The sequence below is a fragment of the Scomber japonicus genome, chromosome 8 (assembly GCF_027409825.1).
Source record: "Scomber japonicus isolate fScoJap1 chromosome 8, fScoJap1.pri, whole genome shotgun sequence".
Lineage (NCBI taxonomy): Eukaryota > Metazoa > Chordata > Actinopteri > Scombriformes > Scombridae > Scomber > Scomber japonicus.
This window is the reverse complement of record NC_070585.1, coordinates 16,651,610-16,676,528: the sequence shown is the minus strand read 5'-3', so window position 1 is coordinate 16,676,528 and position 24,919 is coordinate 16,651,610. Positions and strand designations below refer to the sequence as shown.

General features: G+C 41.0%; 7 protein-coding genes across 7 annotated transcripts in view; all 7 read right to left on the bottom strand.

The window, feature by feature from the left end:
* LOC128362568 (protocadherin gamma-A2-like) overlaps window positions 1-12,037 on the bottom strand; it is an 84,865-nt gene extending 72,828 nt beyond the window's left edge. Inside the window, exon 1 of the mRNA XM_053323356.1 lies at window positions 9,638-12,037. Coding sequence (XP_053179331.1) covers window positions 9,638-12,037 — 2,400 coding nt within the window. The remainder of the gene's footprint in view (window positions 1-9,637) is intronic.
* LOC128363452 (protocadherin beta-16-like) lies at window positions 201-2,780 on the bottom strand. The gene has a single exon (XM_053324454.1). The coding sequence runs from the start codon at window positions 2,652-2,654 to the stop codon at window positions 201-203; it is 2,454 nt and encodes an 817-aa protein (XP_053180429.1). The 5' UTR covers window positions 2,655-2,780.
* Window positions 2,814-5,687, bottom strand: LOC128363451 (protocadherin beta-16-like). Its single transcript, XM_053324453.1, has 2 exons — window positions 3,288-5,687; window positions 2,814-2,879 (listed from the first exon to the last, which is right to left on the bottom strand). Exons 1-2 carry the CDS (start codon window positions 5,685-5,687, stop codon window positions 2,814-2,816), a joined length of 2,466 nt encoding a protein of 821 aa, XP_053180428.1.
* Window positions 6,446-8,890, bottom strand: LOC128363450 (protocadherin beta-16-like). Its single transcript, XM_053324452.1, has one exon. It carries the CDS (start codon window positions 8,885-8,887, stop codon window positions 6,446-6,448), a length of 2,442 nt encoding a protein of 813 aa, XP_053180427.1. The 5' UTR covers window positions 8,888-8,890.
* A 2,280-nt stretch (window positions 12,038-14,317) lies between the features above and the next one.
* LOC128363449 (protocadherin beta-16-like) lies at window positions 14,318-16,771 on the bottom strand. The gene has a single exon (XM_053324451.1). It carries the CDS (start codon window positions 16,769-16,771, stop codon window positions 14,318-14,320), a length of 2,454 nt encoding a protein of 817 aa, XP_053180426.1.
* A 202-nt stretch (window positions 16,772-16,973) lies between these two features.
* On the bottom strand, window positions 16,974-20,019 carry LOC128363448 (protocadherin beta-16-like). Its single transcript, XM_053324450.1, has 2 exons — window positions 17,584-20,019; window positions 16,974-17,039 (listed from the first exon to the last, which is right to left on the bottom strand). Exons 1-2 carry the CDS (start codon window positions 20,002-20,004, stop codon window positions 16,974-16,976), a joined length of 2,487 nt encoding a protein of 828 aa, XP_053180425.1. The 5' UTR covers window positions 20,005-20,019.
* Window positions 20,020-21,514: 1,495 nt separating this feature from the next.
* Window positions 21,515-23,956, bottom strand: LOC128363447 (protocadherin gamma-A2-like). The gene has a single exon (XM_053324449.1). The coding sequence runs from the start codon at window positions 23,942-23,944 to the stop codon at window positions 21,515-21,517; it is 2,430 nt and encodes an 809-aa protein (XP_053180424.1). The 5' UTR covers window positions 23,945-23,956.
* Between the last annotated feature and the right edge of the window lie 963 nt (window positions 23,957-24,919).

Here is a 24,919-nt window from a genome sequence, read left to right as displayed (position 1 = left end):
AAAATGCACAAATGAATAAACAACTATTATAGGGACTAAGTCATAGGAGACGACAATGACATTAATGGACACAAGTGGCTACTACAGAAAGAGAAAAAAAAGAAACATGCGAAAGGAGGAAAGACAAATGTGACGATGTGATTTCATTGCCGCTATCCAAGGTGCTGAAATTTTAAAAGACGCCTTAAAACAAATCAATGTCACCAGAACGTTCCAACTGAATTCAAACCAATATAACCAACCTCTAGAGGAGAGTCTGGTTCATCCAGGATGCTCTTTTCACTCTGTATCCGCTGCATCGTCCCTGTAGAACTGGGGTCCATTATCAGCACGTTTTGACTACCAGCTCTGCCGAACTTACAGTCACTCTTTCTGGAGTCCGTCGTCCTGCACACCTCGTAATTGTACACGTGTTGGAGAGTCCCTGTCCCCAAAGTGTCTGAGTAACGTGGTGGATAATATGGGATCACAGGGAGATTGGAGTGATACAGGATGCGAGACTGTCTCCATCTGTAGATTTTCACTGATATAATAACCACTAAACACGTGATGAAGAGGAAGGAAACTACAGCCAGAGCCAACACTAAGTAAAAAGTCAGGTTGTCATTGTACTCCTTGTCGTGTGTAAAGTCAGTGAACTCTGACAACACTTCAGGGAAGCTGTCCGCCACCGCCACGTTAACAATGACTGTAGCTGAACGAGAGGGTTGCCCGTTGTCCTCCACTATAACAGTCAGTCTTTGTTTCACAGCATCTTTATCAGTCACCTGGCGGATAGTTCTTATTTCTCCATTCTGTAAGCCCACTTCAAACAGCGCCCTGTCTGTGGCTTTCTGCAGTTTAAAGGAGAGCCAGGCATTCTGTCCAGAGTCCACATCCACAGCCACCACTTTAGTCACCAGATAGCCCACATCTGCTGAACGAGGAACCATTTCACCCACCAGAGAGCCACCAGTCTGGACTGGGTACAGAACCTGAGGGGGGTTGTCGTTCTGGTCCTGGATCATTATTTTCACAGTCACATTGCTACTGAGTGGAGGAGAGCCTCCATCCTGCACTTTGACTCGGAACTGGAAATCTTTGATCTGCTCGTAGTCAAAAGAGCGAACTGCATGGATGACTCCACTATCAGCACTAACTGACACATATGAGGAGACTGGCACTCCGTTAACAGAGGAGTCCTCCAGTATGTAAGAAACACGGGCATTCTGGTTCCAGTCAGCGTCTCTGGCTCTCACTGTAAATATAGAGAGGCCTGGTGTGTTGTTTTCTACAATGTAGGCCTCATATGAGCTTCTCTCAAAGATTGGTGCATTATCATTTACATCAGAGATCTGTAAGGTGAGAGTGACGCTGCTGGAGAGGGAGGGCACTCCCTCATCAGAGCAGGTCACAGTTATATTATACTGGGACGCGAGCTCTCGATCCAAAGCTATCTCTGTAACTAAACTATAAAATCCATTCATTGTGTTTTGTATTTTGAAAGGAATATCGTCATTAATTTTACACTTGACCTCTCCATTCCTCTCAGAGTCAGGGTCATTTACGCTTAGCACAGAAATGACAGTATTTTCAGGAGAGTCTTCTAAAATGCTGTCTGATTTAGAAAGTATTTTGAGTTGAGGACTGTTGTCATTTACATCAATGACGTCAATAAGGATTTTACTGGAATCGGAGAGTCCTCCATTATCTATAGCCTCAATATCTATTTGGAAGATCTTAGCTTTCTCATAATCTATTTCACCAATTAAGACAACCTCTCCAGATTTTCTATCGATCTGAAATAAATCGGACAATCGACGCTTGCTATTTGAGATTGCGTATGATATTTCTCCATTAGAGCCTCCATCTTTGTCAGAGGCACGAACCGTTATAACACTGGTTCCCTTCGGAGAATTTTCTGTTATGGTTGCTTTGTATAATGACTTCGTGAAAACCGGTGCGTTGTCGTTTACATCTAACACATGAACTGTTATCTGCATTGTACCTGACATACGCGGCTGTCCTCCGTCTAGAGCAGTTAATAACAGTGATATCTGCTCATGTTGCTCTCGATCTAAAGGCTTCTGTAAAACCATCTCAACCTTTTTACTTCCGTCTGCTTGATTTTCTAATTTTAATGCAAAATTGTTTGTTGGTTTGAGCGAATAGGTTTGAAGACTATTTGCACCAATGTCAACATCGACGGCTTTCTCTAGTACAAATTTAGATCCAATAACGGCTGACTCGCTGATTTCAAAACGTTTCTCGCTGGATGTAAAGCTTGGAGCATTGTCGTTTATATCTGTGATTTCGACTGTTATGCGAAACAGTTCAATTGGATTTTCCAGAATCATCTGTAAATGTAAAGCACAGGGCGTCGTTTCCCCGCACAGCGTCTCTCTGTCTATTCTCTCTTTAATAAGGAGGACTCCCCGTTCCTTATTCAGCTCGATATATTCTGCACTGTCTCCCGAATGAATGCGAGCTCTTCCTGATTTAAGCCTTTTCAAATCCAAACCTAAATCTTGAGCTAGATTAGAGACTAAAGATCCTTTTTCCATCTCCTCAGGGATAGAGTAGCTGACCTGCCCGAATACGGAGGTTCGAAACAGAACCAAGATGAACAACAGTACTTGCCGTTTCATTGTTTTGCCGGGATATTCCACTGTCATGTCAACAAAACTGTAATCCACATGAATCTCGTTAAAATTCCCGGCAGTATATCAAGGTAAAATCCAAGAAAGCTAGTAGCTTCGCATGTCCGTGGACAGTTTTTCCGTTTAACGAAGGCAGGCAGTTGGTGCCTTTTTTATTGTCTACCATGTCACAATCTAAGGGGGAGGTACAGTTCCCAGTGCTATCGAAGACTGCCACACTCTGGCCAATAGCGGCCCTTTCTGTTCAATACAGCAAACAGCAAACGTTGAGGATAAAGAGATGTACAATGCAGTAGGTTATGAAGAAATTAACCAGAGGACGTAATAATAACTACAACAACAAAAACAAAACAATACTACTACTACTACTACTAATAATAATAATGATAATGATAATGATAATGATGATGATGATGATGAGAAGAAGAAGAAGAAGAAGAAGAAGAAGCTGTTCTAAATATGATCTCGAACAGTAAGGATATAATTCAATTACAGCTTTGCTTATCACTTCTCTTGTCCACTGCAGCTATGTGACACCAACACAAATATTAGGTTTTATGTCGAACAATACCAAAATATGAAATCCACTTAACAGCTCAATAATGATGTAAAAACTTTAAGTATTCAGTGTAAGCACTTCAGTCTAACCTCTAGAGGAGAGTCTGGTTCATCCAGGATGCTCTTTTCACTCTGTATCCGCTGCATCGTCCCTGTAGAACTGGGGTCCATTATCAGCACGTTTTGACTACCGGCTCTGCCGAACTTACAGTCACTCTTTCTGGAGTCAGTTGTCCTGCACACCTCGTAATTGTACACGTGTTGGAGAGTCCCTGTCCCCAAAGTGTCTGAGTAACGTGGTGGATAATATGGAATCACGGGGAGATTGGAGTGATACAGGATGCGAGACTGTCTCCATCTGTAGATTTTCACTGATATAATAACCACTAAACACGTGATGAAGAGGAAGGAAACTACAGCCAGAGCCAACACTAAGTAAAAAGTCAGGTTGTCATTGTACTCCTTGTCGTGTGTAAAGTCAGTGAACTCTGACAGCACTTCAGGGAAGCTGTCCGCCACCGCCACGTTAACAATGACTGTAGCTGAACGAGAGGGCTGCCCGTTGTCCTCCACTATAACAGTCAGTCTTTGTTTCACAGCATCTTTATCAGTCACCTGGCGGATAGTTCTTATTTCTCCATTCTGTAAGCCCACTTCAAACAGCGCCCTGTCTGTGGCTTTCTGCAGTTTATAGGAGAGCCAGGCATTCTGTCCAGAGTCCACATCCACAGCCACCACTTTAGTCACCAGATAGCCCACATCTGCTGAACGAGGAACCATTTCAGCCACCAGAGAACCACCAGTCTGGACTGGGTACAGAACCTGAGGGGGGTTGTCGTTCTGGTCCTGGATCATTATTTTCACTGTCACATTACTAATGAGTGGAGGAGAGCCTCCATCCTGCGCTTTGACGCGGAACTGGAAATCTTTGATCTGCTCGTAGTCAAAAGAGCGAACTGCATGGATGACTCCACTATCAGCACTAACGGACACATATGAGGAGACTGGTACTCCGTTAAAAGAGGAGTCCTCCAGTATGTAAGAAACACGGGCATTCTGGTTCCAGTCAGCGTCTCTGGCTTTCACTGTGAATATAGAGAGGCCTGGTGTGTTGTTTTCTACAATGTAGGCCTCATATGAGCTCCTCTCAAAGACAGGTGCGTTATCATTTACATCAGAGATCTGTAAGGTGAGAGTGACGCTGCTGGAGAGGGAGGGCACTCCCTCATCAGAGCAGGTCACACTTATATTATATTCAGATGCCCTCTCTCTGTCTAATTCACTGTCTGTTACGAGGCTATAGAAATTATTCGTTGTTGAAACTATAGTCAAGGGAGTGTTGTCACTGATAAAACAGTGAACCTTGCCGTTTTCATTTGAATCTGGGTCTTGAACGTTCATCATTGCAACAACAGTATTCAGTTTAGAGTGTTCAGATATGATATTTGACTTTGACATCATATTAATCGCTGGCTTGTTGTCGTTTATGTCTACCACTTCAACTATGACTTTACATGAATCTGTAAGTCCACCATCATCACTTGCACGTATGTTGATATGATAATTCCGTGCAGTTTCATAATCAATTTTTCCAATCAATCTAATTTCACCGTTGGTTTCGTTAATCCGAAACAGCACATGGGCTTGATCTAAACTGTTTGTAATGGAATATTTTATTCTACCATTTGTTCCATGATCTGCATCTGACGCACTAACACTGGTAACAACAGTACCTTCTGGAGCATTTTCAAGAACAGTGGCTGTGTAAGTGGACTGTGAAAAAACAGGCGCATTATCATTGACATCTAACACTGTAATGAAAATCCGAATTGTTCCTGACATTTGCGGTTCTCCTCCATCAAATGCCGTTAAAACCAAAGATATCAGCTCTTCCTTCTCTCTGTCGAGAGGTTTCTGTAAAACCATTTCAACCTTTTCTGTTCCATCACCCTGACTGTCTCGTTTAAGCACAAAATTATCGGTAGGTTTAAGCTCGTATTTTTGAAGACCATTTTTGCCTACGTCTAGATCTATTGCTCTATCTAATGCAAATTTTGCTCCAATTACAGCCGATTCGCTGATTTTAAAACTGACTTCATTTTTTTCAAAGGTCGGAGGATTGTCATTGATATCTGTAATCTCGACTGTAATACTGTAAAACTCCATTGGGCTCTCCAAAATGATCTGAAAATGTAAAGCACAAGGTGTAGTCTGCCTGCAAATCGCTTCTCTGTCTATTCTGTCTTTAATGAGGAGCAACCCCCGTTCTCTATTTAGCTCGATGTATCCCGCACTGTCCCCTGTATAAACCCGAGCTTTACCTGATTTCAGACGTCTTATATCTAAACCTAAATCCTGAGCAATATTACCGACTAAAGAGCCACTAGGCATTTCCTCGGGAATGGAGTAGCTGACTTGGCCGAGCACTGAACTGACATAAAGAGCCAAGGAACACAACAGTACTTGCCGTCTCATTGTTCTGCCCGACATTTTCCTCGCAATATTTAACACCGAATTATCTCCCACAGCGACTGGATATTTGTGGTCCGTTAAGTATGAACAAACTGGTATTTAACATCACTCCATAATAATCCACATCGGTAAAAAACAAAAAACAAACGGAGACTTTTGCTCTGTCGTCGCTTTAGTGTAGGCTGAGATAGTGCCTTCTGACGTTATAAGCCCGTTTCTGTCTTTCTCTCTCTGATACCACGATGCTAGGGGAGGTTTCCTATTAAACCTCCGATGAAACATCAACTCACTGGCCAACAGCGGCCCTAAGAGTATATAGTAAAGCATTACAGAAGGCGCCGAGAAACTGCTTTTTTTCTCTTCATCATGTACCAGGATATTTAGTCTGACGACAAAGGTGAAGCATACAATATAAGACAACACAAGGATTACTTAATATATAGCCCTAGGTTGAAATAACTCATGCATGACGATGTAAAACAGAAAAAAATAATCGACTTATTTTTATATGAGGAAAAAGATGAAATAATAATGTCCAATACTTACATATTAAAGTCTAAAACTTTTAAGCTATGTAAGATAGATAGATAGATAGACAGATAGATAGATAGATAGATAGATAGATAGATAGATAGATAGATAGATAGATAGATAGATAGATAATTGGAAACACAAACACAGTTAACGACGTAAACTATTGTGACTCAAACAAAAAGCGTCTCTGTCCATGGTGCTGATTGCACTGTTGCGATGATTTGCAACTGTTAACAAATTTATCAGTAACATTGTACTTGCAAACGCTTTACAACTGAAATGTTTCCCAGATGACCAACCTCAAGAGGAGAGTCTGGTTCATCCAGGATGCTCTTTTCACTCTGTATCCGCTGCATCGTCCCTGTAGAACTGGGGTCCATTATCAGCACGTTTTGACTACCAGCTCTGCCGAACTTACAGTCACTCTTTCTGGAGTCAGTCGTCCTGCACACCTCGTAATTGTACACGTGTTGGAGAGTCCCTGTCCCCAAAGTGTCTGAGTAACGTGGTGGATAATATGGAATCACAGGGAGATTGGAGTGATACAGGATGCGAGACTGTCTCCATCTGTAGATTTTCACTGATATAATAACCACTAAACACGTGATGAAGAGGAAGGAAACTACAGCCAGAGCCAACACTAGGTAAAAAGTCAGGTTGTCATTGTACTCCTTGTCGTGTGTAAAGTCAGTGAACTCTGACAGCACTTCAGGGAAGCTGTCCGCCACCGCCACGTTAACAATGACTGTAGCTGAACGAGAGGGCTGCCCGTTGTCCTCCACTATAACAGTCAGTCTTTGTTTCACAGCATCTTTATCAGTCACCTGGCGGATAGTTCTTATTTCTCCATTCTGTAAGCCCACTTCAAACAGCGCCCTGTCTGTGGCTTTCTGCAGTTTATAGGAGAGCCAGGCATTCTGTCCAGAGTCCACATCCACAGCCACCACTTTAGTCACCAGATAGCCCACATCTGCTGAACGAGGAACCATCTCAGCCACCAGAGAGCCACCAGTCTGGACTGGGTACAGAACCTGAGGGGGGTTGTCGTTCTGGTCCTGGATCATTATTTTCACGCTCACATTACTACTGAGTGGAGGGGAGCCTCCATCCTGAGCTTTGACTCGGAACTGGAAATCTTTGATCTGCTCGTAGTCAAAAGAGCGAACTGCATGAATGACTCCACTATCAGCACTAACGGACACATATGAGGAGACTGGCACTCCGTTAACAGAGGAGTCCTCCAGTATGTAAGAAACACGGGCATTCTGGTTCCAGTCAGCGTCTCTGGCTTTCACTGTGAATATAGAGAGGCCTGGTGTGTTGTTTTCTACAATGTAGGCCTCATATGAGCTCCTCTCAAAGACAGGTGCGTTATCATTTACATCAGAGATTTTTAAGGTGAGAGTGACGCTGCTGGAGAGGGAGGGCACTCCCTCATCAGAGCAGGTCACAGTTATATTGTATTGAGAAGCTCTCTCTCTGTCTAAAGCGACATCTGTAACTAAGGTATAAAATCCATTTAATGTAGTTTGTATTTTGAAGGGGATGTTATCGTCTATCTCACACTCCACCTTTCCATTATTCTCTGAATCTGGATCATTAACACTTAACATAGCTATGACAGTGTTTGGATGTGAGTCCTCTAATATGGATTCAGATTTTGAAACAACGTTTATGTAAGGATTATTGTCATTTATATCAATAACATCAACTACTACCTTAGTAGAATCAGAGAGTCCCCCCTTGTCTACAACTTCAATATCCATTTGATAAATGTTCGCCTTTTCATAATCTATTTCACCAACTAGGATAATTTCACCAGTTTTCGAATTAATCTGGAAAAGTTCAGATAAAAGGCGTTTGCTGGTAGATATCAAATAGGACATTTCTCCGTTTGAGCCGATGTCTTTATCAGATGCAATTACAGTAGTTACACTGGTGCCCTTGGAAGCATTTTCCATTATTCTTGCTCTGTACAGCGGCTTAGCAAATACAGGTGCGTTGTCATTCGCATCTAATACTGTAACAAATATCTGCATTGTCCCTGACAACTGCGGCTCGCCTCCATCTATAGCAGTTAACAAAAGGGACATATACTCCTGCTTCTCTCGATCTAGAGGCTTCTGCAGAACCATTTCTACCTTTTTACTGCCGTCGGCCTGGTTTTCTAGTTTTAATACAAAGTTATCAGTTGGAGTAAGTGAGTATTTTTGCAAGCCATTCATCCCAATGTCGGAATCAATAGCTTTCTCTAATATGAATTTCGATCCTATCACAGCGGACTCACTAATTTCAAAGCGTTTTTCTGTATTTGTAAATGTGGGGGTATTATCGTTTATATCGGTAACCTCAACTGTTACACGAAACAGCTCCATTGGATTTTCGAGAATTAACTGGAAATGTAAAGCACAAGGCGTCGTCTCGCCACATAAAACCTCTCTGTCTATCCTCTCCTGAATAAGGAGGACTCCCCTTTCTTTATTCAGCCCGATGTATTCTACACTGCTACCCGTATAAACACGGGCTTTACCTGATTTCAGTCTTTTTAGATCTATTCCTAAATCATGCGCTATGTTACCAACTACAGAGCCTTTCGCCATTTCTTCGGGAATGGAATAACTGACGTGCCCGAGCGCTGAGCTGAGACAGAGGACCGAGAAAAACAACAGTACTTGCCGCCTCATTGTTCTGTTCGGAGTCGTTCGTTTCCTGAACTATTAAAGGAAAAACGTTCCCGATTCAGTCAGTCCGAAACCAGAAGCAAAAAATAATAATCCACTGTCCAGCTATGCAAAACAAACCAATGTATCCAGAGCAGTGCTCCTCATGAGCGCGGACTGTGCATTCTGCCTTTCTCTGATTATGTCCAACACATCGACACGAAGGGGAAGGATCATAGGGAAGGATACAGAAAGAAGGAAACATCTAGTCAAATCGCAACAAGCTTGCCAACAGCGACCCTTTGAGTTTATAATAAAAATTACAACAAGTAATATCACAGACAACAAGTATAGTGGAAAGACACACTGATAATCAAGCGAAACCACAACAGCAGAAAATGTGGCCGTCAATTCAGTCGACTCATATTTCTAGAAAATATACTTCGATCATATTGTTCTCATGTGTTTTAGTAACACATTTGATTGTGTTAATTAATAAACTATGTGTTTCAGTTTGAATGTATGAATAGAAGAGATTATCCAAAAATAAAAATAAAAGCAAAACATAAGTACATTTAAATGAAGTCAGCAGCGTTGCGTCAGGGAAGTGTCGCTGCCCATGGTTCTAAATGGGAACGTTGTATCATATGCAACGTTGAAGATTATATACAGTATTCTGTATGTAGTCTCAACATACAATACTGTAAGCTATGTACCAGTAGTATGATTTTACTTTGCAATTAATCAAACACTTGATTGTTACAGTTTTCTAACCTCTAAAGGAGAGTCTGGTTCATCCAGGATGCTCTTTTCACTCTGTATCCGCTGCATCGTCCCTGTAGAACTGGGGTCCATTATCAGCACGTTTTGACTACCAGCTGTGCCGAACTTACAGTCACTCTTTCTGGAGTCAGTCGTCCTGCACACCTCGTAATTGTACACGTGTTGGAGAGTCCCTGTCCCCAAAGTGTCTGAGTAACGTGGTGGATAATATGGAATCACAGGAAGATTGGAGTGATACAGGATGCGAGACTGTCTCCATCTGTAGATTTTCACTGATATAATAACCACTAAACACGTGATGAAGAGGAAGGAAACTACGGCCAGAGCCAACACTAAGTAAAAAGTCAGGTTGTCATTGTACTCCTTGTCGTGTGTAAAGTCAGTGAACTCTGACAGCACTTCAGGGAAGCTGTCCGCCACCGCCACGTTAACAATGACTGTAGCTGAACGAGAGGGCTGCCCGTTGTCCTCCACTATAACAGTCAGTCTTTGTTTCACAGCATCTTTATCAGTCACCTGGCGGATAGTTCTTATTTCTCCATTCTGTAAGCCCACTTCAAACAGCGCCCTGTCTGTGGCTTTCTGCAGTTTATAGGAGAGCCAGGCATTCTGTCCAGAGTCCACATCCACAGCCACCACTTTAGTCACCAGATAGCCCACATCTGCTGAACGAGGCACCATTTCAGCCACCAGAGAGCCACCAGTCTGGACTGGGTACAAAACCTGAGGAGGGTTATCGTTCTGGTCCTGGATCATCATTTTCACGCTTACATTACTACTGAGAGGAGGAGAGCCTCCATCCTGCGCCTTAACGCAGAACTGGAAATCTTTGATCTGCTCGTAGTCAAAAGAGCGAACTGCATGGATGACTCCACTATCAGCACTAACGGACACATATGAGGAGACTGGCACTCCGTTAACAGAGGAGTCCTCCAGAATGTAAGAAACACGGGCATTCTGGTTCCAGTCAGCGTCTCTGGCTTTCACTGTGAATATAGAGAGGCCTGGTGTGTTGTTTTCTACAATGTAGGCCTCATATGAGCTCCTCTCAAAGACAGGTGCGTTATCATTTACATCAGAGATTTGTAAGGTGAGAGTGACGCTGCTGGAGAGGGAGGGCACTCCCTCATCAGAGCAGGTCACAGTTATATTATACTCAGAGGATCTCTCTCTGTCCAAATCACTGTCTGTTATTAGGCTAAAGAATTTTTTTGACGTTGCTTTCATCACAAATGGCATGTTTTCTGCGATATTACATGCGACTTTGCCATTTTCTCCAAAGTCTGGATCTTGAACATTAAATATGGTTACTACAGTCCCCGGCGCAGAATTTTCTGATATTGAATTAGTTTTAGACATAATATTAATAGATGGTTGGTTATCATTAGTATCGGTGACCTCAACTATAATCTTACAAGAATCTGTCAGTCCTCCATCATCACTTGCTTGTACGTGTATTTCATAGTGTTGTGCCTTTTCGTAATCCAGGTTTCCAGTTAAAGCTACGATACCATTTTGTTCGTCGATTTCAAACATGAGAGGGACATCATCCAGCGTGTTTGTTATTGAATATGTCACTTTTCCATTTGAACCTTGATCTGCATCCACAGCGCTGACGGTACTCAAAATCGTGCCTTTTGTAGCATTCTCTATTATCGTAACCTTATATACTTCCTGCGTAAATACTGGGGCATTGTCATTGGCATCTAGCACTGAAATATCTATTCGCATTGTTCCCGACAGCTGTGGATCACCACCATCGGTAGCTGTGAGTGTTAAAGACAGGTGCTCTTGCGACTCTCTATCCAGATGTTTTTGCAAAACCATCTCCACCTTTTTACTTCCATCTTGTTGATTTTGTAGCTTTAGATTAAAGTTATCTGTAGGCTTTAACGAATATCCTTGCAATCCGTTCACACCGACATCTAGATCCATAGCTCTTTCTAGCACAAATTTTGCTCCAATCACAGCCGACTCACTAATCCTAAATTTCATCTCATCCTTTTTGAAGCTGGGCACATTATCATTAATGTCATTAATTTCGACTGTAACTGTATAGAATTCAATAGGATCCTCCAATGTGACTTGAAGATGTAAAGCACAAGGTGTTGTCTGTCCGCAGAGCGCCTCTCTGTCGATCCTCTCTTTAACAAGCAGGACTCCTCTTTCTTTATTTAGCTCGACATATTCTGCGTTGTCCTCTGTATATATGCGAGCTTTACCTGACCTCAGTCTTTTCACGCCCAGACCTAAATCCTGCGCTATGTTACCAACCAAAGATCCTTTTGACATTTCTTCGGGAATGGAGTAGGTGACTTGCCCGAGCACTGAGCTGAGCGAAAACAAAAAGATGAACAATAGTACTTGCCGTCTCATTGTTCTGTCCGACATTTTATCCTTACAAATATTGCAGATGATAAGTGTATCGTATTCCAAAGCGTTAAGGTATTTATAATCCAAAGTAATCCAGAGAAAAATAACCTCCGTGTGTTCTGAATCAGAAATACATGAATCGCAGCGCGGATATCTCCGGCATCGACGCGAGTGTACTGGATGTGTGGTTCTTTCTCTGTTGAATATAACTAAATGTCAGTGGAAGGTTCTACATTGGTCAACAGCGGCCCTGAGAGTCCAAACACTTGCACTGCAGGAAACTACACTATGAAGTAGGAGGTTCAACATGAAAAAATACGAGTTACAGTCAAGACAAAAGTGATAGTTCTCGTCAAGTTATGTTATTAAGGGGCAGCAACTTATTATCAAAACAGTTTATAACAATTACATTATGTAGAAATAAATGGAGTGGGATTCCATTTGCTAGTGTTAGTACATCCTATGTAGTTATTTAGTACTAGAATAAAGAAAACGTATCCTGTTGAGATATTCAGAAACAGTTAAATCCTAACAGATTATCTTGGAAATAAATTCTTAGCTTGATAATCAATTTAAAGATGAAATTAGATCTGATTGTCTGCAAGAGTAATATTTTTCCTCACAAGAAAATTGGAGGAAAAGGAATATCATTGAACCTTCCACATTGTCTTTAATTAATAATCATTTTGGCAGTTCAGATGATAGAAAAAAACATCTTGGGCTGTCCTTCAGAAGCTCATAAAACCCATTTCCCAACAGGGCTTCTTCCTTGGTTATTACAGTCCTGTCAACAATGGACAGTACCAAGCTGATAATATACTGCACATTACTAAAATAACAAATATATTTATCTGAACTGCAGAGCTGGAGCACAAAATGACTCATCACCATGGACATATTACTCTCTATTTCCCGTTTGATTTACTGTTTACTTAATTAATTTAAAGTTGCATAATAATAAATATTTACTGACAATTTTCTATTTACTGTCCACAGGATCGAACTGTAATTATGTGTGACTGAGTATTTTACTTGTTTGAACAATTTTGTTTACTTCACAGCCTGTTAAAAGAGTAGAACTGGGATGATGCTAGTGGCCAGATGTGTTCAGCTACTCTACATACAATACCTAAAAAGAAAGCTTAACCTCATGTTAGTAAGGTGTGCCCAGCTCTGACTAAAAGGCACTGCAGAGCTCACTGCAGACAGTAATACTCCTAGGAGATCAGTAGATGTGCCAGTTTTTGTACAGGATGACTTTGACAACCCCAAACTGAATCTTCTAGTTATTATGCTTGATGTTATTTTGACCTAGACCTAACCCCTGAGAAGTGGTAAAACATGAGAAATCAACTATAAGAACGACTGAAATGTGAAACAGTAAAGTAGGAACCACTAACTAACTGCTCTAACTTCACTGTCTGCGACATATTTTGACTCTTGTGCAATTCTGCATCAGTTGAATGACTATATATCTTCTTATCCACATAAGAACACATCCTTACAACTAAATAAGTATTTCTTAGTAATATGACATGGCGTTTGAAGGACATAAAAATGCAACGATGGACCAAATTGCAAAAAATGTTAATTCACAGACATGGTGAACATTTCCTCATCTGTTACACTGATGTGTCTTAGCGCTGTCCATGGCACTGGTGCTGAATTCACAATGATATTAACCAACAAGCAAGACTCATAGTTTCCAACTAAAAAAGATGTGAGAAGTTTACAAGCAGGAGACTTTCAATATTATAAACACAAGTCATGGATGTCCTTATCAAATATCATGTCAAAACTTGTTAAAGGGAGGAAATAGCTAATGAAACAGTACAAAGAACAGCTCATGAATGAATCTAGTCAAGATATGACTTTGCCACAAATCCAGAATTATAAATAATATGCTCCAGAGAGCAAATAATATTTTCTATAAATTAGATACTTGATCAAAATGTGTGTGGTGAGATTTCTAGTCTAGAAAGTATAGGCTTGTATGAACTATTTTAGACGTCCATCCTATTTGGATCTCATACATCACCAAAAGTAGACCAGTAGACATATATCACAATTAAAGATTCCAGTTGTTTGGATTGCAATATTTAAACTGTTCTGTGTGCCAATTAACTAGAAATGTTCCACAGCAATTTCAGAAAAGCTAATAGCAATGTTACTTTTGCAAAGCCAAGATTTAAATCTGGGGAAAAAAGAGGACCAAAAAGCATGTTGCTATGTACTTTAAAAATGAAATAGTGGAGTTAATGTATTAATAATTACTATAGTTTTTGAATAGTCCCTAGATTAGGGTGGAAAACAATTACTGCCATAAGAGGTGGAATGCAACAATTTGTGATATTCTAGGAGACTAACCTCTAGAGGAGAGTCTGGTTCATCCAGGATGCTCTTTTCACTCTGTATCCGCTGCATCGTCCCTGTAGAACTGGGGTCCATTATCAGCACATTCTGACTACCAGCTCTGCCGAACTTACAGTCACTCTTTCTGGAGTCAGTCGTCCTGCACACTTCGTAATTGTACACGTGTTGGAGAGTCCCTGTCCCCAAAGTGTCTGAGTAACGTGGTGGATAATATGGAATCACAGGGAGATTGGAGTGATACAGGATGCGAGACTGTCTCCATCTGTAGATTTTCACTGATATAATAACCACTAAACACGTGATGAAGAGGAAGGAAACTACAGCCAGAGCCAACACTAAGTAAAAAGTCAGGTTGTCATTGTACTCCTTGTCGTGTGTAAAGTCAGTGAACTCTGACAGCACTTCAGGGAAGCTGTCCGCCACCGCCACGTTAACAATGACTGTAGCTGAACGAGAGGGCTGCCCGTTGTCCTCCACTATAACAGTCAGTCTTTGTTTCACAGCATCTTTATCAGTCACCTGGCGGATAGTTCTTATTTCTCCATTCTGTAAGCCCACTTCAAACAGCGCCCTGTCTGTGGCTTTCTGCAGTTTATAGGAGAGCCAGGCATTCTGTCCAGAGTCCACATCCACAGCCACCACTTTAGTCACCAGATAGCCCACATCTGCTGAACGAGGAACCATTTCAGCCACCAGAGAGCCACCAGCCTGGACTGGGTACAGAACCTGAGGGGGGTTGTCGTTCTGGTCCTGGATCATTATTTTCATGCTCACATTACTAATGAGTGGAGGGGAGCCTCCATCCTGTGCCTTAACACGGAACCGGAAATCTTTGATCTGCTCGTAGTCAAAAGAGCGAACTGCATGGATGACTCCACTATCAGCACTAACGGACACATATGAGGAGACTGGCACTCCGTTAACAGAGGAGTCCTCCAGTATGTAAGAAACACGGGCATTCTGGTTCCAGTCAGCGTCTCTGGCTTTCACTGTGAATATAGAGAGGCCTGGTGTGTTGTTTTCTATAATGTAGGCCTCATATGAGCTCCTCTCAAAGACAGGTGCATTATCATTTACATCAGAGATCTGTAAGGTGAGAGTGACGCTGCTGGAGAGGGAGGGCACTCCCTCATCAGAGCAGGTCACAGTTATATTATACTCTGATGCTCTCTCTCTATCTAAATCACTGTTTGTTCGTATGCTATAGAATCCATTCGACGTATTTTCAATGATAAAAGGTGCATTATCACTAAGAAAACATTTTACCACTCCATTAACATCCGAGTCAGCATCATGCACATTCATAACAGCAACAACTGTTTGAAATGTGGCATCTTCAGGTACAGATTGTGTGGTTGACATTAAATCTATTACGGGATTATTGTCATTTACATCAACAATATCAAAAATTATTTTGCACGAGTCAGTGAGCCCACCTTGATCTCTTGCTTTAACATGTAACTGGTAATATTTTGATGTTTCATAATCTATTTTACCAATCAGACGTACCTCCCCACTTGTCCCATGTATATCAAATAAATCCATAATGTCGTCGGTGTTACTAGAAATGGAGTACGTAACTAAACCATTTGTACCTTGATCTCTATCTGTAGCAGTTACAGTCATTAATGACGTTCCCTTTGGAGAGTTTTCCATTAAACTAGCTTTATATGTTGACTGTGTAAATACTGGAGCATTGTCATTCGCATCTAATACAGTTACATGAATCTGCACTGTCCCTGAGAGCTGAGGTTCACCCCCGTCGACTGCTGTTAATGTAAGAGTCAATTGTTCTTGCTTCTCACGATCAAGAGGTTTCTCTAAGACCATTTCCACCTCATTTTCTCCACCTGCGTTGTCATTGAGTTTTAAAACGAAATTATTCGTTGGGTTAAGGGAGTAGCTTTTGAGTCCGTTTATACCAACGTCGTAATCTATTGCTTTCTGTAACACAAATTTTGCACCCTTGACAGCCGATTCGCTGATCTCAAATAACACATTATTCATTTTGAACATCGGGGCGTTGTCGTTTATATCTGTTATTTCTACGGTAACTCGATAGAACTCGATGGGGTTTTCCAAAATCATTTGAAAATGTAAAGCACAGGGAGTAGTTTGTTTGCATAACGCCTCTCTATCTATTTTCTCTTTGATGAGGAGGACTCCCTTTTCTTTATTTAACTCGATGTACTCAGCGGTGTTTCCAACATGCAAGCGAGCTTTCCCTGTTTTTAGCCGTTTTAAATCTAAACCTAAATCCTGTGCTATGTTGCCGACCAACGAGCCTTTCGACATCTCTTCGGGAATAGAATAGCTGACCTGCCCAAGCACAGGACTAAGAGAGAGCATCGAGAAAAACAATAGTACTTGCCGTCTCATTGTTTCGCTCAACGATTCTTTAAGATAACAACGAATCAGGATATAATCCGCAAAGAAGACAGTCGTATTCCACAAACGGTATGACAAAGAATGAAGAAGCGTCACCACAAATCTTAACCAGAATATTTCCAACTCATTTTTCCTTGTTTAGTGCTCTCTGTAACTGCAAATGTGCATTGTGTCGACCTTGCCTCCAACACATCTAAATGATCTGGGAGGTGCTGATGAAAGCTGCAGCGGAACTACCACACATTGGCCAACAGCGTCCCTAAGAGTACAAACCATGAAAATGCACACCACTATGACAATAAGGAGCCCCGGCATCATAATGTTAAAAATATATTATTCAAAGTGCGGGAAACAGTGAAATTGTGTAGTAAGTATGAGCCCTCATATTGCTAAAGTCGTTTTCGAAAATTGTGATGGCAAAAGGAATTGAAAGAGAAAACAAAATATACATGTCTAAATGAGGTCACAATATGTCAAATATAACACGTGTTTCTACTGCCAGGATATTTTACAGAAAGAAAAAAAAGACCTACACCACAATGAAACAAAGTCAGACAGATGCCCGCGCTCGTGAAAAATACACATACGTTTGCATACACAAACAATTACATGTTGCTTCAAAATTAAGTTAATATGCCAGATAAAATACAAGGTGATTCAGTGCTTAGATAAATCTTGCATTGATCTCATGTAGGGCGATTTGTCGTGCGCTGACCGTGGTGCTGAAACACTTTGAGCTCACCATGGAAACTCAACTCAGTCAAATATTGTCTAATTAAGTTTTAAATTGCAACAATACATACATTAGATGACTGTTTTGTAACGAATTCACCAACCTCTAAAGGAGAATCTGGTTCATCCAGGATGCTCTTTTCATTCTGTATACGCTGCATCGTCCCTGTAGAACTGGGGTCCATTATCAGCACGTTTTGACTACCAGCTCTGCCGAACTTACAGTCACTCTTTCTGGAGTCAGTCGTCCTGCACACCTCGTAATTGTACACGTGTTGGAGAGTCCCTGTCCCCAAAGTGTCTGAGTAACGTGGTGGATAATATGGGATCACAGGGAGATTGGAGTGATACAGGATGCGAGACTGTCTCCATCTGTAGATTTTCACTGATATAATAACCACTAAACACGTGATGAAGAGGAAGGAAACTACAGCCAGAGCCAACACTAAGTAAAAAGTCAGGTTGTCATTGTACTCCTTGTCGTGTGTAAAGTCAGTGAACTCTGACAGCACTTCAGGGAAGCTGTCCGCCACCGCCACGTTAACAATGACTGTAGCTGAACGAGAGGGCTGCCCGTTGTCCTCCACTATAACAGTCAGTCTTTGTTTCACAGCATCTTTATCAGTCACCTGGCGGATAGTTCTTATTTCTCCATTCTGTAAGCCCACTTCAAACAGCGCCCTGTCTGTGGCTTTCTGCAGTTTATAGGAGAGCCAGGCATTCTGTCCAGAGTCCACATCCACAGCCACCACTTTAGTCACCAGATAGCCCACATCTGCTGAACGAGGAACCATTTCAGCCACCAGAGAACCACCAGTCTGGACTGGGTACAGAACCTGAGGGGGGTTGTCGTTCTGGTCCTGGATCATCATTTTAACTGTCACATTGCTACTGAGAGGAGGGGAGCCTCCATCCTGCGCCTTAACGTGGAAATGGAAATCTTTGATCTGCTCGTAGTCAAAAGAGCGAACTGCATGGATGACTCCACTATCAGCACTAACGGACACATATGAGGAGACTGGTACTCCGTTAAAAGAGGAGTCCTCCAGTATGTAAGAAACACGGGCATTCTGGTTCCAGTCAGCGTCTCTGGCTTTCACTGTGAATATAGAGAGGCCTGGTGTGTTGTTTTCTACAATGTAGGCCTCATATGAGCTCCTCTCAAAGACAGGTGCGTTATCATTTACATCAGAGATCTGTAAGGTGAGAGTGACGCTGCTGGAGAGGGAGGGCACTCCCTCATCAGAGCAGGTCACAGTTATATTATACTCAGAGGATTTTTCTCTGTCCAAATCACTGTCTGTTACTAAACTATAGAAATTGCCAGTCGACATTTTTAAAATAAAAGGGACATTTTCACTGATAAAGCATTGTACTTTTCCGTTTTCTCCTGAATCTAAGTCCTCAATGTTTATCATTGTAACGACAGTATTTAGATTAGCATCCTCTGATATCACATTTGATTTTGACAGTATATTGATTTCAGGCTTGTTATCATTTATGTCTTGCACATCGACGATTAATTTGCAAGACTCTGTGAGTCCTCCTTCATCACTAGCGAGAAGATGTATTTGATAGCTTCGTGATTGTTCAAAGTCAATATTTCCAATTAAAGTTACATCACCATTATCCTTATTTACCTGAAATACTTTCCTGATATCGTCTAAAGTGTTAGTGATTGAATAAGTAATTTTACTGTTAGAGCCCTGATCTGCATCTGAGGCTGTAACAGTGGCTACAACTGTGCCTTTAGGTGAATTCTCAGTAACTGTAGCTTTATATGTGTGTTGTGTAAAAACAGGAGCATTATCATTAGCGTCTAAAACTGTAATAAGAATCAGCATTGTTCCTGACATCTGCGGCTCTCCTCCATCTACAGCCGTTAACACAAGAGATATCTGCTCTTGTTTCTCTCTGTCTAAAGGCTTCTGCAACACCATCTCAACATTTTTATTTCCATCAGCGTTATTGTGGAGTTTAAGAGAAAAGATATCAGTTGGTTTTAATTCGTAGCTTTTCAGATCGTTTATTCCAACATCTAGATCCGCAGCTCTTTCCAGTACAAATTTTGCACCAATCATCGTTGACTCGGCAATCTTGAATTTAATTTCATTTTTTTCAAAGGTTGGTGCATTATCATTAATATCTGTGATCTGGACTGTAACCGTGTAAAGTTCCATAGGATTCTCCAAGATAATCTGAAAATGTAAAGCACACGGCGTCGTCTGTCTGCACAGCGCCTCTCTGTCGATTCTCTCTTTAACAAGGAGGACTCCTCTTTCTCTATTCAGCTCGATGAACTCGTCGCTATCTCGGGTGTAAATTCGAGCTTTACCAGACGCTAAACGTTTGGTTTGTAAACCTAAATCATGAGCTATATTACCTACTAAAGATCCTCTGGCCATTTCTTCCGGAATAGAGTAGCTGACCTGCCCGAGCACTGAGCCGACGAAGAGGAGACAGATAAACAACAGCAGTACTTGCCTCGTCATTGTTCTATCCGATTTTTTCAGTGAGGTTCAGTGTGTTTAAATCCAATAAAACTGATAACGATTCCAGTAACATACGTTAATTTAGAAACTCAATAATCCATACAAGTGAAAGAAAAGTCTCAAAGGTCGAAGTGTCTTTCTCAAATATCCCATATGACTCGCATGTCCGTTCTTTCCCCAGCTCTTTCTTTATCTCGATGTTACATGGGAGGTGCTGTTATAAACCTACTCGCAGCGTCCACACTCTAGTCAACAGCGGCCCTAAGAGTTCACACTGTAAAACTGCAGAAATACAACATTAATTAATTTGTACATCTAAACCTTTATTGAAATGAAACCATGTGGGAAGTTTAGTGGGAAAATCACTATTAGGTGAAGCTGTGAACAACCCATAGACATCTGAAATGTTAACTCATAGACATCTGAGTAAAAACTGCTATTTATAAGGTGTCAAAAGCCCAAAAGGTTGGAAACCACATGCTGTACTTTGAACGCCTGTTATATTATCCATGTTATCTTCATCTGAAAACCAACAAAAGCTGTAAAAATAAATGCAGTAGGGTAGAAATTACAATATGTCCCTCTGAAATGTGGAAGTATAAGTACAATAAAATGCAAATACTCAAGTGAACTACAAGTATCTCAAATTTTACTTAAGTACAGTACTTGAGTTTCATACTTGGTTAATTTCCAACATTGGTCACTTTAACTATGGAAGGTTGTATTTGTACTGTACACTGCCTCATATTTAAAGGCATAAAACGATTTAAGGAAAGAGTACCAAAGATATTCATATAAAAATTGCCCAAAACAATTAATCTAAAAATTAAATTTATGTACAAACAGATCTAACTATGTAAAGTGGGCTCACATAGGTAAAGCTGCTGATAAAGTGTATGTCGCTGTCCAGTGTTCTGAAATAGACTAACTTTGACCAGTGACAACTTGAATGATCTCTACAACTGCTGTTACAATATAAGTGATCATGTAGCACAGCGATTACACCTTCCAGTAACTAATGCTCTCAAAATATATTAATGACCACTATGAAGACACAAATAATAACCACATATCTATTTAGAATTCTTTGTGTGTGTTTTCAAAGTCAGTAGCAAAAAGTAAGAAAAGGGGATATCTATGGGAAGGGAAAACTTAAAGAAAAATCAACTTCGCTTTCTTAGATTCATCAAAGACAAAATGCAACAACTGACAGCAGTGTATCTGTCTTTGGAACCAGTTAAATCATTGAAGCAAACACAATATAGCAAGGGCATCTAAAGATAAATTACAACACTGGATACAAATACTCGTGAGAAAAAAATTAATATAACCTCTGCAAATTAAAGAGAGAGTTAAAAACAACATGAAGACGCTTCCAAAAACCTGCTATGAATGACAATTTACTTCTACAAGTAAAACTACTTGATTTCATTTTTTAAAAAGACATTAGTGATGGTGAGCAGAATCATTATAGAGTAGTCTAAAGTTGTTGTATGTGGGCACACCCATTTTAAACATGCATATTTGACATGACCAGAGAGTGGGACATTCTAACCTCTAGAGGAGAGTCTGGTTCATCCAGGATGCTCTTTTCACTCTGTATCCGCTGCATCGTCCCTGTAGAACTGGGGTCCATTATCAGCACGTTCTGACTACCAGCTCTGCCGAACTTACAGTCACTCTTTCTGGAGTCAGTCGTCCTGCACACCTCGTAATTGTACACGTGTTGGAGAGTCCCTGTCCCCAAAGTGTCTGAGTAACGTGGTGGATAATATGGAATCACAGGGAGATTGGAGTGATACAGGATGCGAGACTGTCTCCATCTGTAGATTTTCACTGATATAATAACCACTAAACACGCGATGAAGAGGAAGGAAACTACAGCCAGAGCCAACACTAAGTAAAAAGTCAGGTTGTCATTGTACTCCTTGTCGTGTGTAAAGTCAGTGAACTCTGACAGCACTTCAGGGAAGCTGTCCGCCACCGCCACGTTAACAATGACTGTAGCTGAACGAGAGGGCTGCCCGTTGTCCTCCACTATAACAGTCAGTCTTTGTTTCACAGCATCTTTGTCAGTCACCTGGCGGATAGTTCTTATTTCTCCATTCTGTAAGCCCACTTCAAACAGCGCCCTGTCTGTGGCTTTCTGCAGTTTATAGGAGAGCCAGGCATTCTGTCCAGAGTCCACATCCACAGCCACCACTTTAGTCACCAGATAGCCCACATCTGCTGAACGAGGAACCATTTCAGCCACCAGAGAGCCACCAGTCTGGACTGGGTACAGAACCTGAGGGGGGTTGTCATTCTGGTCCTGGATCATCATTTTCACAGTCACGTTACTACTGAGTGGAGGAGAGCCTCCATCCTGCGCCTTAACGTGGAACTGGAAATCTTTGATCTGCTCATAGTCAAAAGAGCGAACTGCATGGATGACTCCACTATCAGCACTAACGGACACATATGAGGAGACTGGCACTCCGTTAACAGAGGAGTCCTCCAGTATGTAAGAAACACGGGCATTCTGGTTCCAGTCAGCGTCTCTGGCTTTCACTGTGAATATAGAGAGGCCTGGTGTGTTGTTTTCTACAATGTAGGCCTCATATGAGCTCCTCTCAAAGACAGGTGCGTTATCATTTACATCAGAGATCTGTAAGGTGAGAGTGACGCTGCTGGAGAGGGAGGGCACTCCCTCATCAGAGCAGGTCACAGTTATATTATAATCAGAGGATCTCTCTCTGTCTAAATCACTGTCTGTTACTAAACTATAGAAATTATTTGTCGATGTTTTTAAAATAAATGGTACATTTTCGCTGATAAAGCATTTCACGATCCCGTTTTCTCCTGAATCTAGGTCCTCTATGTTTATCATTGTAACGACAGTATTGAGTTTGGCATCTTCAGATATCACATTTGACTTCGACATAATATTAATTTCAGGCTTATTGTCATTTATGTCTTGCACATCGATGATTAATTTACAAGAATCTGTGAGTCCTCCATCGTCACTAGCGAGTAAATTGATTTCAAAATGTCTTGACTTTTCGAAATCAATATTTCCAATTAATCTAACTTCGCCGTTTTCTTCATTCACCTCAAACATTTTTCTGACATTTCCTAATGTATTCGTGATTGAGTATGTTATTTTACCATTAGAGCCTTGATCTGCATCTGAAGCTGTAACAGTGGCTATAACTGTGCCTTTAGGTGAATTCTCAGTAACTGCAGCTTTGTATGTGTGTTGTGTAAAAACAGGAGCATTATCATTAGCGTCTAAAACTGTAATAAGAATCAACATTGTTCCTGACATCTGCGGCTCTCCTCCATCTACAGCCGTCAACACCAGAGATATCTGCTCTTGTTTCTCTCTGTCTAAAGGCTTCTGCAACACCATCTCAACATTTTTATTTCCATTAGCGTTATTGTGGACTTTAAGAGCAAAATTGTCTGTTGGTTTTAATTCATAGTTTCTAACACCATTAATTCCCACATCAAGGTCAACCGCCCTCTCTAAGACAAATTTAGCTCCGGTTACCACTGACTCACTTATTTTGAACTTCATTTCACTTTTTTCAAAGGTTGGCGCATTATCATTGATGTCTGTAATCTGGACTGTAACACTGTAAAACTCCATAGGATTCTCCAAGATAATCTGAAAATGTAAAGCACAAAGTGCCGTCTCTGTACACAGCGCCTCTCTGTCAATTCTCTCTTTGACGAGGAGGACTCCTCTCTCTCGGTTGAGCTCAATGTATTCGTCGTTGTTTCTAGTATAGATCTTTGCTTTACCTGATATTAAACGTTTTATCTCTAATCCTAAATCTTGCGCTGTGTTGCCCACTAAAGATCCTTTCGACATTTCCTCTGGAATAGAGTAGCTGACCTGCCCGCACACCGAGTGGAGGAAAAAGAGAGAGATAAACACCAGTACTTGCCGATTCATTGTTCTATCCGATATTTTCCTCACAGTGAGGCCACAGACTCTGCTTATATTCCACAAAACAGATATCACTTAGTTTCCAGTGTCAAATATCAAATTCACAACTTCATGATCCGCTGATCGGAATGAAATCTCTGGGGTCGAAGTCTCTTTTTCTTTATCAAAGATAGTACATATCCCGAAATGTCCGTCCGCGGTCGGTCGTGTTCTCTCTGTATAATGTCGATGATACATGGGAGGTGCTGCTACAACCCTGTTCTCAGTCATCAACACTCTGGTCAACAGCGGCCCTAAGAGTCCATACTATAAAACTGCAGAACACTAAATAAAATCAAACACTAGGAGAACTCAATGTAAACCTCCTGGAGATCTAGTTGCAATACATCTGTAACATTTTGCACTCCCCGAACGAGTGTATGCAGACACAATTAACGTTCACTATGCTTATTGTCTCTTTATCATTATAATAATAATCCTTCACTTAAAGATAATGCATATAGAGATGAAGATAATGTGTTCATCAGACCTTTAATGTACATCAAGGATCATGTTGTTTGCACAAAATGGCAGTACTGGACTAAAAAAGAGACCCGCAGCAAGGAAAACAAGTTTCCAGTGATAATTATGAATAGATAAGGAGAAGAACAGAATCAGGAAGACATTAGAACTATGGCAATATAAGTTAAATGTGCCTTTTCAATTAATTTCACTGATGAAGTGTATAAACTACAAAAGTGTGCAAAACCTTAAAAATTGCAGAAGCTGTTTGACTAAAGTGATAAAAGATAAAAATAATTGAATAAACATAGAAATAGATATAGTTCCATAAAATAAAAGAATGTTAATAATAACAACGAAGACGAAGAAGACGAAGAAGAAGAAGAAGAAGAAGAAGAAGAAGAAGAAGAAGAAGAAGAAATCGTGTGTCTGAAGAGGACAGGCTGGACTTTGTTTGATGAAACACTACGTAAAATGAAG